General features: G+C 43.0%; 1 protein-coding gene across 3 annotated transcripts in view; it reads left to right on the forward strand.

Moving 5' to 3' along the window:
• The first annotated feature begins 2356 nt into the window (after positions 1-2356).
• LOC144687933 (ABC-type oligopeptide transporter ABCB9-like) overlaps positions 2357-12785 on the forward strand; it is a 68829-nt gene continuing 58400 nt past the window's right edge. For 2 of the 3 annotated variants that reach the window (XM_078554560.1, XM_078554562.1), the window contains exons 1-2: positions 2367-2535; positions 10020-10700. In XM_078554560.1, coding sequence (XP_078410686.1) covers positions 10076-10700 — 625 coding nt within the window. In that variant the 5' untranslated portion in view covers positions 2367-2535; positions 10020-10075. Of the gene's footprint in view, positions 2536-10019; positions 10701-12785 lie in introns of all 3 variants that reach the window. The other variant, XM_078554561.1, reaches the window with a different exon arrangement.

Consider the following 12785-nt stretch of genomic DNA (forward strand, 5'->3'; position numbering starts at 1 on the left):
TTCATGTGCTTAGGAAACTCATTAGTCTCTTCTGCCTAATCTGGAACCAGGGCACTGTGCCCCAAAACTACAAGGTTGCCTCCATAACTGATCTCTACAAATGGAAAGGGACCAAGTCCATCTGTGACAATCATTGTGGAATATTACTTCTTTCAAATGCAGGAAAAATTCTAAGAGTTATTCTTAATTGGATTCACCTCATTTACTGTGTACGCCCAGAATCACAGCGTGGCTTCTGTGAAGGATGTAGAACAGTAGACATGGTCTTCAAAGCATGTCAAATTCAAGAAAAGTCCCACGAACAGAATGAGGACCTTTATATGGTGTTCATTGACCTGAACAAGCCTTTTGACACAGTAAACTGTGGCAGGTTCTGTACAAATATGGCTGCCCTGAAAAGATGGTCAGGATCATTTGCTCATTTCACAATAACATGATGGTCAGCGTGATGCAAAGTGGCACATCATTGGATGTCTTTCCTGTCACCAATGGCACCAAGCAAGGCTGTGTAATGGCTCCAGTTCTGTTCGCCATATACTTCTCAGCCATGCTCCAGTACACACTCAAAGATCTTGACGCAGGAGTACATGTTCAATCCAGGACAGATGGCAAAAGGCTCAAGGCTTGTACAAAGTTTACTAAACAGCTATTGAGTGAACTCTTGTTCATGGACAATTGCACTCTCATAGCACATACTCCGGAGGATATTTAGCTGCTGATTGATCACTTTGCCCTAGACTCAGAATACTTTGGCTGACAATAAGTATCAACCTGCCTCTGGTCACCTACTCCAAGACCCTACAGTCACTAACAAAATCACACTCTTCTGTTCAGTAAACAAGTTTTGCTACCTTGTGAGTTTCCTCTCCAATAAGACTACCACTGGTGATGAAATCAACCATCGCCTGGCAAAAGCAAGCTCAGCGTTTGGCAGACTCACTTTGGAAAGAACACGGAGTTTGTCTCAGAACAAAGATCAAAGTCTACCAGGCAGTGGTTCTTACATCACTTCTTTATGGGTGCAAGACTTGGACAACCTACCGGCACCACATAAAGCAACTAGAAGCATTCCATCTTCACTGTCTGAGATTTACTTACAACATCAGGACAAAACCCCCAACACTAAGCTTCTTGCAAAGTACTGCATACCTGGCCTTGAGGGCATGCTCATCAGAGTTTAGCTTCACTGGGTCGGTCATGTGGTTCACATGGAGGAATTCCACATGCCAAAGGCATTATTCTATAACCAGCTGGGCACAGGAGCTTGCACCACAGGATATCCCAGAGATATAAAGACAATTGAAAGCTAACCTCAGAGCTTGTGAGCTAGATTCCATGACATGGGAAAAGACAATCTTGGACAGACAAATGGAGAAGTTTCTGTCAACAAGCGATTTCAACATTTGGGAAGAACAGAATCAAATGCCTTCAGGACAACAAGTACAACACAAAGCCAATGTCTCCATCCATCTTTCCAACACTGAAGTCATATGCAGTATTTGCAATTGGTTATGCACATTGAGACTTGGCCTAACGTCACACTAGACAACATCAACCTAGGCTGTAAACTGGTCTCTTTTTTTTTGCTGAACATGCATCTGTCGAAGTGACGGGAAAATTCAATTAATTAACAACTGCTACATCAGCAAAGAGATTCCAATTCACAGCAACTTAACCAACCCGTCAACAACTTGCCTCAAAACTAGAAGACAATTTTGGGCCTAAGTCCTTCAGCAATCTTACCTCTGCATCATGAGGATAGCATAATGCATGGAATACCAACTAGATTTCTTATAAAGGACCCCATAGTGCAAGCTGAAAGGTCAAACCTCCCTCACAAACAGTGAACAACCATCCACTGCCTCAGAACTGGTAGATGCTGTCACTTCTCCATAGACAGAAGGTTAAAACTGTTCATTTAGGAGATTTGTTATCCCTTGATATTTCTCACATTTGGGGCCTTTCGAAGATTTCAACATTTCCTTTTTCACCTGTTTGTTGTAAATATATTTATTTTAATATTCTTACATGTGGAAAAGGTACATGGAAAATATCGTCCAAAGGTACAGAAAGGACTGAAATTGAGTTGAACTGATAATTAGAAGAAAAAATGTACAGAGAATTTTTGAAATTGTAATTTTAAATTTCTGAGTGCATGTGGGGCTTTATTGTGCAAAACCAGTAGTAATAAATGGAATTCCATTGGTGGAATGAGAAAATTGCTGCTTCCATTGGGAACCATCTCGGCAAGTAAACTACCATTCTTTCCAACTTCTATCTGCAGCAAACAGAAGCCACTACTTCCTTCCCTTTGAAACTTAGCCATTAATAACGATAAGGTTGTTGAAACTTGTACAATATTCAAGCTTTTGCAAAATGACCAATGAGTCCTTTTCACCTAGCTCCTCCCAGAGGTGGAATCCAAGCCCCAAAATTAGGTCCTTCTTGCCTTTTGAGGTGGGTAACATGTTGTGAAGCCTCCAGTCCGGGGTTTGCTCAGCAGGTTCGTTCTTGGTCTTGTTAAGGGGAACCCTGGTGAGTGCTGCCAGGTGGCAACTTTTAACTTGGGAAGTAATTCGGAGACTTTCTGTTAGCTCTGGTCAGCTGCTTCTCTGCTGTTTGTGTTTCATGTTTTAATGTGATTTGAAGCCAATCAGAATTTAATTGTTTGGAGAGGGAAGTTTTAAGATTGGTGAATGTTTATAAATTTCTAACTCCAGGTCAGAATAAAACAGCAGGGATGTTTATCTAATCAATATATTGAGGATAATGCAAGAAGGTGAAAAAATGTTTACTGAATTTCTGTAGAACTGCATAACTCTCAATTTAACCGTTAATGAGTTTATGTTGATCTCCTTCGTAAATGGAATGAATATTGTAAAGTGCCTGTGCAGTGCTGCTTATTCATTGTATCTTTCTGTTGCACACTTGAAAGATAAAAATAACTTTTCAGTTTGGGAGTTTGGATCTGGTGAAGGTGGTACAGATGGGAGCTTTGTGATATTTCAGATAAATGCCAATGCGATCATGGCAGTTATTTTAATTTTGCTTATTGGAGGGTTTGATTACCTAACCCAGCAACTAGTGCACACACACCAGTCGGTATTGGTGCTGGTCCTCAGCCCAGGTAGATGGGGAGCGTTGGCAGCTGGAAGTGCATTCGGTTGTAAAACCACCTGCCAAATCCAAAAGAATGAAGGGTGATCAACCAGCATTGTGGTGACCCCGTGTGACATGCGAAAAGCTAAAAGAGAGAGCAAGCAAAAGGAGGGTTTGGTTACCTGTCAGTAGCCCACATCAGTTTGTAGACCCTGTACATTATTAAAAAAATTGGTATCCTCACTGAAAATAAGCATTAGTTTAAATGTGATGTTAATGTATTGTTAGTTTCAAATCCTACACATATGCTGTTCAATATAAAAATACATACTTGGGAATTAGTAACACAATGTCCATTTCATTCATGGAAGTGTTCCACAATTTATAATGAGGCCAATTGCTGAAAAAAAGAGACTTTTTTGTCAAAGCTTTTCCTTTTGCACTCATCAGGACAATTTGCAAGAATACCAAATTTAAAGGGAACAACAATTATGCTATATGAGAAGAATGCTGATTGGTTGGCAAGTGGACTCTGACTGATAGAGGCGGTGCTATGTAAAATGCACCAATTGATTGTGAATGACAGTTAACTGCCACGCATTGTTTGGAAAATTTAAACCAGACAGCTTAACTCTGATTGATCAAGGCATTGCCCTGAGGAATGAACCAGCGAATGGCTGTCACTTATCTTGTTTAGCTGGAACAGGCGCAATGTGTAAACGTGTCCTTTTTACCTGTAAAGAACAGGGCCCTGTGTATCAATATATATAGCTACCAGTACACACAAATGCGCCACACTGCCAAAATAGGGCTTGTAAAGACATCCTGCAGGATAATGGCTACCCTGATCAGATCATTTTGTGCTGTATATCACACATCATGAACGGGTCTAAGGCCGTCACTTTCAGCCCTAAAAGGTGCTCAGTCTACCTCAGATTACCCTGGAAGGGAAAGGCATCTTGAAAATTTGAGCAACAGGTAAAGCTAGCTGTTTCACAGTAGCAACACAAGTGGTATTCGCCACTAACAGGATACTGCCAGGAACCGGTGGATGTACTGTACTTAGATTTCCAGAGGGCATTTGATAAAGTGCCACATCAAAGGTTATTGCAGAAGATAAAAGCTCATGGTGTAGGGGGTAACATATTGGCATGGAAAGAAGATTGGTTAGCTATCAGGAAGCAGAAAATTTACATAAATGGGTCTTTTTCTGATTGGCAGGATGTAATGAGTGGTGTTCCACAAGGATCAGTGGTGGGGCCTCAACTTCTTACAATTTATAAAATGGCTTGGATGAAGGGACTGAAGGAATGGTGGCTAAATTTGCTGATGACACAAAGATAGGTAGGAAAGTAAATTGTGAAGAGGATGTAAGGAGGATACAAAGTGACATGGATAGGTTAAGTAAGTGGGAAAATATCTTATAAATGGAGTATAATGTGGGAAAATGTGAAATCGTTCATTTTGGCAGGAAGAACAAAAAAAGCTTATTATCTAAATGGTGAGAGATTGAGGAGCTCTGAGATTCAGAGGGATCTGGGTGTCCTAGTGCAAGAACACAAAAGGTTAGTATGCAGGTACAGCAGGTAATTTGGAAAGTTAATAGAATGTTATCATTTATTGTGAGGGGAATTGAATACAAAAGTAGGAAGGTTATGCTTCAGTCGTACAGGGCATTGGTGAGACCACATCTGGAGTATTGTGTACAGTACTGGTCTCCTTATTTAAAGAAAGATAAAAATGCGTTAGAAGCAGTTCAGAGAAGGTTTACTATACTAATACCAGGAATGGGGGGGTTGTCTTATGAGGAAAGGCTGGACAGGTTAGGCTTGTATCCACTGGTTGTGAGTCTTTGGAACTCTCTTCCTCAAAAGGCAGTGGAAGCAGGGTCTTTGAATATTTTTAAGGCAGAGCCAGATAGATTCTTGATTAACAAGAGGGTGAAAGGTTATTGGGGGTAGACAGAATATGGGGTTGAGGTTACATTCAGATCAGCTATGATCTTATTGAATGGCGGAGCAGGCTCAAGGGGCAGAGTGGCCTACTTCTGCTCCTAATTCGTATGTATGATTGTATGTCAAGCCAAAAAGACATTCTGCCTATCACACAAATGAATAATGTGGTATATGAATTTCAATGCCAGTGTGATGCTAGGTATGTAGGCTGTACATCCCAAAGACTGGCAGACAGTCAGACTGGCAGATGTTTCAAACAGCATGTTCCTTCCACTGTTCACAATGGGCAGGGTACAGACTGTACCCAACCATCCCATGCTTGGAAAACTCAAAACACAATGTCAAACATTAAATGCAATTCTACAATTGGACAACATTTGCTAAATAATCCTTAGTGTGCTAATAATTACGCTGACAACCAAATTAAGACTGTCACTCAGGCTCACAGTGTGGTGCATTTGTGTGTTCTGGAAGCTACATATATTAATACACAGGGCCCTGTTCTTTGTAGACAGAAAGAACATGTACACACGTTGCACCTGTTTCAGCCAAACAAAATAAGTGACAGCCATTCGCTGGTTCATTCCTCAGGGCAATGCCTTGGCCAATCAGAGTTAAGTTGTCCAGTTTAAATTTTCAAACAATGCTGGGCAGTTAACTGCCAGTCATCATCAACTGGTGCATTCTCCATGGCAACGCCTCTACCAATCAGAGTCCACTTGACAATCAATCAACGGTCTTCTCATATAATATAAATTGATGTTCCCATTACATTTGGTATTCTTGCAAATTGTCCTCATGAGTGCAAGATGAAAAGCTTTGACAAAAAATGACTTTTTTTCAGCAATACTCAAGTTCTGTACTACCAAATGACAATTAGCCCAATATTAAAATGTAGTGAAACAGACAATGTAGGTGCCAGTTCTGAAAGCAATTCTGATGTTTACTCCTCTTGCACTGGTCACTGTTGGGTAAGTGCACCAAATAATCTTATTTGGTTTCAGGTTTAATCCAAGTTAACTTGTGAATAAAAATCTAGGTATATAAAATATTAAAGGATCTGCTTTCCATCAAGTTGGGGCAACATGAGGCATAATCCAGTCCAGGTAAGGAGCTGCTGGGTGATATTTAGCTCCTCTTGTGGGGAAGAGCATAACAAGAGGCCATCAATATAAAATAGTCACCAAGAAATCCAGTAGGGAATTCAGAAGAAACTTATTTACCCAAAGAATAACGTGAATGTAGAACTTGCTACCACAGGTTGAAATGAATAGTACAAAAGCATTTAAGAGGAAGAAAAACAGAAAATGCTGGAAAAACTCAGCAGGTCTAACAGCATCTGTGGAGAGAAAGACAGAGTTAACGTTTTGAGTTGGTATGACTCTTCTTCAGAGCTAAAGAGAAGTAAAATTGTGACGAAATTTATACTGTTTAACGGAGGTGGAGCAGGTGAAGCTGGATAGAAGATCAGTGATAGGTAGAGGCAAAGGAGAGATTAACAAAGATGTCATGAACAAAAGGACAAAGGGGTGTTAATGGTAGTGGGTACTGGCTAAAGGAGGTGCTGATGGTGGCAATAAGGTCAGAAAGCAGAATGTGATAATAGCAGGACAATGGTAAGAACTCTGGAAAGAACAACATGAACCAGTGATAGATGGCCCTTGTGGGGGTGGGGTGCTGGGAAAAAAAGATCGAAAATAGGATAAAAGGTGGAGATAAAACAATGAATAAAAATGAAAATAGATGAAAATAAAAATAAGTGAATAAAAAATGAAAATGAATATTGAAAAAAGGGGATAAAAAGGAGGTGAGGATGGAGGAGAGAGTTCATGGTCTGAAGTTGTTGAACTCAATATTCAGTCCGGAAGGCTGTAAAGTGCCTAGTCGGAAGATGAGATGCTGTTCCTCCAGTTTGCGTTGGGCTTCACTGGAACATTGCAGCAGGCTAAGGACGGACATGTGGGCATGAGAGCAGGGTGGAGTGTTAAAATGGCAAGCGACAGGGAGGTCTGGGTCATGCTTGTGGACAGACCGAAGGTGTTCTGCAAAACGGTCACCCAGTCTGTGTTTTGTCTGTCCAATGTAGAGGAAACCGCATTGGGATAGCGAATGCAGTAGACTAAATTGAAAGAGGTGCAAGTGAAATGCTGCTTCACCTGAAAGGAGTGTTTGGGCCCTTGGACGATGAGGAGGGAGGAGGTAAAGGGGCAGGTGTTGCACCTTCTGCGATTGCATGGGAAGGTGCCGTGGGAGGGGGATGAGGTGTTGGGGGTGATGGAGGAGTGGACCAGGGTGTCCCAGAGGGAATGATCCCTGCGGAATGCCACCAGGGGTGGGTTGAAGGGAAGATGTGTTTGGTGGTGGCATCATGCTGGAGTTGGCGGAAATGGTAGAGGATGATCCTTTGAATGCAGAGGCTGGTGGGGTGATAAGTGAGGACAAGGGGGACCCTATCATGGTTCTGGGAGGGAGAGGAAGGTGTGAGGGCAGAGGCACAGAAGATGGTTCCGACACAGCTGAGGGTCCTGTCAACCACAGTGGGTGGAAAACCTCGGTTAAGGAAGAAGGAGGACATGTCAGGAGCACCGTTTTGGAAAGTGGCACGGAGGTGAAGGAACAGATGCGACGGAGGTGAAGGAACTGAGAGAATGGGATGGAGCCCTTACAGGAAGCAGGGTGTGAGGAGCTGTAGTCGAGGTAGCTGTGGGAGTCAGTAGGCTTGTAATGAATATTGGTAGACAGTCTATCACCAGAAATTGAGACAGAGAGGGTCAAGGAAGTGAAGGGAAGTATCAGAGATGGACCATGTGAAGGTGATGGAGGGGTGGAAATTGAAAGCAAAATTGGTAAATTTTTCCAGTTCCAGTTGAGAGAATGAAGTGGCACCGAAACAGTCATTGATGTACCGGAGAAAGAGTTGTGGGAGGGGGCCAGAGTAGGACTGGAACAAGGAATGTTCCACATACCCCATAAAGAGACAGGCATAACTGGGGTCCATGCAGGTACCCATGGCCACACCTTTTATTTGGAGGAAGTGAGACAAGTTTAGGGAGAAATTGTTCAGTGAGAGAACAAGTTCAGCCAGACGGAGGAGAGTAGTGGTGGATGGGGATTGTTCGGGCCTCTGTTCGAGGAAGAAGCTAAGGGCCCTCAGACCATCCTGGTAGGGGATGGAGGTGTAGAGGGATTGGACGTCCATGGTGAAGAGGAGGTGGTTAGGGCCAGGGAACTGGAAATTGTTGATATGGCGTAGGGCATCAGAGGAATCGCGGATGTAGGTGGGAAGAGACTGGACAAAGGGAGAGAGAACGGAATCAATATAGGAAGAAATGAATTCCGTGGGGCAGGAACAGGCTGACATGATCGGTCTACTGGGCCAGTCCTGTTTGTGGATATTGGGAAGGAGGTAGAAGCAGCTGTCTGGGGTTGGGAGACTGAGGTTGGAAGCTGTGGAGGGAAGATCTCCAGAGGAGATGTGGTCAGTGACAGTCCTGGAAACAATGGCTTGATGTTCAGTGGTGGGGTCATCGTCCAGGGGGAGGTAGGAGGAAGTGTCTGAGAGTTGGTGCTCAGCCTCTGCGAGGTAGAGGTCAGTTCGCCAGACAACAACAGCACCACCCTTGTCGGTAGGTTTGATAACAAAGTCAGGGTTGGACCTGAGAGAACGGAGTGCAGCAAGTTCAGAAGGAGACAGGTTAGAGTGGGTGAGGGGCGCAGAGAAATTGAGATGACTGATGTCACACCGACAGTTCTCAATGAAAAGATCAAGAGCAGGTAAGAGGCCAGAGGGAGGGGTCCAGGTGGAGGGAGAATACTGGAGGCGGGAGAAAGGATCCATTGAATGGGAGGAGGACTCCTGCCCAAAGAAGTGAGCATGGAAATGAAGGCGGAGGAAGAAGAGTTCAGCATTGTACCAAGCCCGAAATTTATTGAGGTGAGGGCGTAAGGATATGAACTGAGTCCTTTGCTGAGATTGAACGTTCAGCATCAGAGAGGGGAAGGTCAAAGGGTATGGTGAATACAGGACAAGGGCTGGATTAGAAGACGGGGTGAGGTCAGAGGGATGGGAAGACGTGGAGGGTCCTGGATGGGTGTTGGTAAGGGGAAGCTGGACAAGCACATGAGGGAGAAGGGAATAGACGTTTATGATGATAGATTTACATGAGGAAAGGTAGGAGCAGGCTTGAGTGGAGCATGAACACCAGCATGGACTGGTTGGGCCGAATGGCCTGTTTCTGGGCTGTATATCCTATGTTATCCTTATTTTTTAGTAAGATATGAATAATGACAGTAATAGCTTCAATAAAACAAGGCAGGCTGTTGTTTGGGCAGTAAACGGCCTCCAGTATGGCAAGTGGAAAGCTCAATGTGAGTCAGGCCCACCATATTGGTAAAGACTGTAAAAATCATCATGCTGTGCCCGCATCTGAAGCAGGTGTGAGGCCCTTTACCTATTCACATAAGGGGCTTAATGCCTTCCACTGCAAGATTATTTCGCCCAACGCAGCTGCATTCAGGAAAACCAGGTTGACATGCAAACTAACAGACAATCCTTAAAGGAACCCTTGCAGCATGCCACAAATATGGTAAGATTTTAAATTTCCTAATCTGCATGTGGAGCAAAGGAGGAGCAGTGGTGCCCCTCTCAAACCCACATTAAAAGGATGTTCACCGCTGCTAGCCCCAACCCCCTCCATTGGTGCTCAACAAGGAGAAACAGCGACTCGACTCCAGCCCCAAACGATCGCCACTGCTCTCCAGCGGCCACTGATCACTTATTTTCAAATTCTATACAGGAAAGAGGGAACTACTGCTCATGCTGGTTGTAGAATCATGTTCTTCAGAGTTAAAATGTCATTGCCATCCCTAAAATTTCTCTTCAAGTATTTTAAATATTAGTGGCTGTGAATAGAACCTGAAAGAATATTTTCTAACTGTTTTTGATTTTCTGTTTTTGCATTACAGTAATGGAAAATTCACTGATTGCAACTGCAAACATTCTGTAACAGAAGAAATAAAAGATGAAAGTCTGGCAAATACAAGTCTATGCCATTGTTTTTCAAATTCTGGACGTGGTCATAACAACGCTTTTATGCACTTATGTCCATGATGACAGTCAGTTCGGTTCTGACATAATTAACTTTGATATTTCTCATTCTTGTCTTGATCTTTGGGCAATCTGTATACTTAGGGTCACCTTAATAATTGGAGCCTCAATTGGAGTTTGTGTTAACCAAATAGATGGGCCAAAGAGACTAAAGTCGGCTGAATTCTACATAAGTATATTGTGTCTGCTGATGGTTGCATATGCAGAAGTAAAAATGTTGCTTTACTCTGAAACTGAGAATTTCCCAAATGACCCATGGTTCTGGTCTCTCTTTGCATGGACTTTGATATCTTCAGTTGCCACCTTCCACATTTTGCAAAAATATTCATGCTTAAAGACATCATCAACTTTTACAGTTGATTTAGAAGGAGGGAATGAAGACGAGAAGAGCTTAATGAGCAATGCTGGCCAGAATGAGAGAGAAAAGGCCAAGAAAAGCTCAAATTCAATCAGTACTGCATGGAGACTATTGACCTACTCTAAAAATAACACAGGCTTGATCACAGGAGCATTTTTCTTTCTTTTGGTAGCGAATGTAGGTATGTAAAATTTATTTTTGTTCATTTAAGTTAAGCTCTTTTTTTCCAAAAACTAATTTATCTATCTCACTTCTCATTCTGAACCAGATGGTTGCAAACTTGCAGTCCCATTCCTGGACTTGAAGCTTATACTCCAGTGCAGTACTGAGGAGTGCTGCTCTGGCAGAGCCACTGTTCTTTAAAGGAAACATTAAATCGAGTCTGGTGGCTGTTAGTAGATCCAAGGCACCATTTGAAGAAGGTCAAGAAACTCCTACTTTCTTGGTCAATACTCCTTAACTGACACCATCAAAAATGAATTAATTTGGCATTCAACTCAGTATTAATTCTGGGAATGCGTCATGCATAAAGTGCCTGCTGAATACATACTAACAGTTCAAAATAATTAATTGTATATGAAGCACTTGAGACATTTTTGAGTATGTGCCTAATGAAAAGCTTTAGTTTTTCTGGTGCAAGAGAGCAGTAAGTTCAGCCACCCTTTGTTTATTGATTAATAGGTAGCACTGTCATAGTAATGGGCTGCATCAACTTGGCAAGTACAACATAAGGCAAGAACTGTGATACCTGGCAGGCTCTCAGCATATCACTGAGTGGCTTTAGCAAGAATCTCCAAGCACTCAGCAGCACAGAATGCCCTCCCTTTTAATTTCAGGAAACGATGTGGTTGCAGGGACAGGCTACAGTGTGTCTAAATGGGGGAGCAGAGGTGGACTAATTAAACAATAAATTAACATTTTTCAAATATATCGATCGGAACTGCTTGCCCTGAATATAGGCCTGTAACAGTATTATCCAACAGGAATTGCTGACTAGCCACATATTTGGCTATGGTGACACTGCTTTTACTCATATGCATTAATTTTTGTGGAATTCACCTCACACAGAGTACATGTAAATGTACTTAATGTGCATATTTAATTAACTAACATCTACCATATTCAGTGCAAAACTTTGTAGTTTTTAACCCCATGGAAGCAGTTTTGGAGGCAGGGGTTGCGGAAATTTGTTCCTGCTCTCAACAGCAGTGACGGACAGTCAATTAAGGTACTTAATTGGGCAATGATCCAATATTCTGGCAAAGCATTGAAATTGCATCGGTGGCAAACAGGCACCCCCCCGCCCCCCCCTCATCCAACCTCCCCCCGCCCACCCCCCCCGCCCCCCCCAGCCACACCCTAACAAACACCACTCGCCTGGGTCAGGAAGCCAACAACGCATCAGAGGCCACACACACATGACCCTTCTGATTCAAGTGAAAATGAGCAAAAAGGCTGAGTGCATCACATCCACAGGCATTTGGAGACATTCCCCGAGATGACTCCAGTCACTATTTGAAGGATTCTGTTTGGACCATTAGATGAGTACCACCATCGATTTTTCATCTACAAGGGAGTCAAGGGTTATGGGTGGCAGACAGGAAAGTGGAGTTGAGGCCACAATCAGATCAGCCATGATCTTATCAAAGAAGTAGGGTTGAGAGGCCAAATGGCCTACTCTTGTTCCTAATTCTTGTGTTCTTTTGTTCCATTGTGTGGCGTCTCTTGCTCTCTGTCTGCCTGAGCAGTGCTCACGTTCCCCAGTGGGGTTGCTGGCCATCCCTCCCGTGGGCCCCTCCGATTGGCCCTCCCACATCTATTTGCCACCCGCCGTCCTTTATTTGATGGCGAGTGCTGGAGTTGGCCTGTTAACTGGTGGCCTCCTGTAAGATCACAGTCCAGGGCTCACCTCCGACACGAATGGCCTCGGGACTGGCCTCACCTCCTGAAAATTTTTAAAGTGGAGAAAATTTCAGCCATTCTCTTTCACCAACGTTTGGAATTCTGGCATGAATTTATCAGATATGCCCATCTTAATGCAGCTTCTAAGCTTTTGTTCATGTGTTATAGGACCGTGTTATGCACCAGGGGCCAGGAAAATTGTTCCATGCATGGATTCCATTTTGTGATAGATTGATATAAATATGGTTCCACTTTTAAACAAGTGATAGTAATATTTTGGGGAGAATGGCCTAGCCAAACTGACAAACAACCTAAATAAGAATAAACTAAATAACATACCAGGAAAGGAGTTTGAGGGTTATCA

Source organism: Cetorhinus maximus, chromosome 12 (genome assembly GCF_964194155.1).
Source record: "Cetorhinus maximus chromosome 12, sCetMax3.hap1.1, whole genome shotgun sequence".
Classification (NCBI taxonomy): domain Eukaryota; kingdom Metazoa; phylum Chordata; class Chondrichthyes; order Lamniformes; family Cetorhinidae; genus Cetorhinus; species Cetorhinus maximus.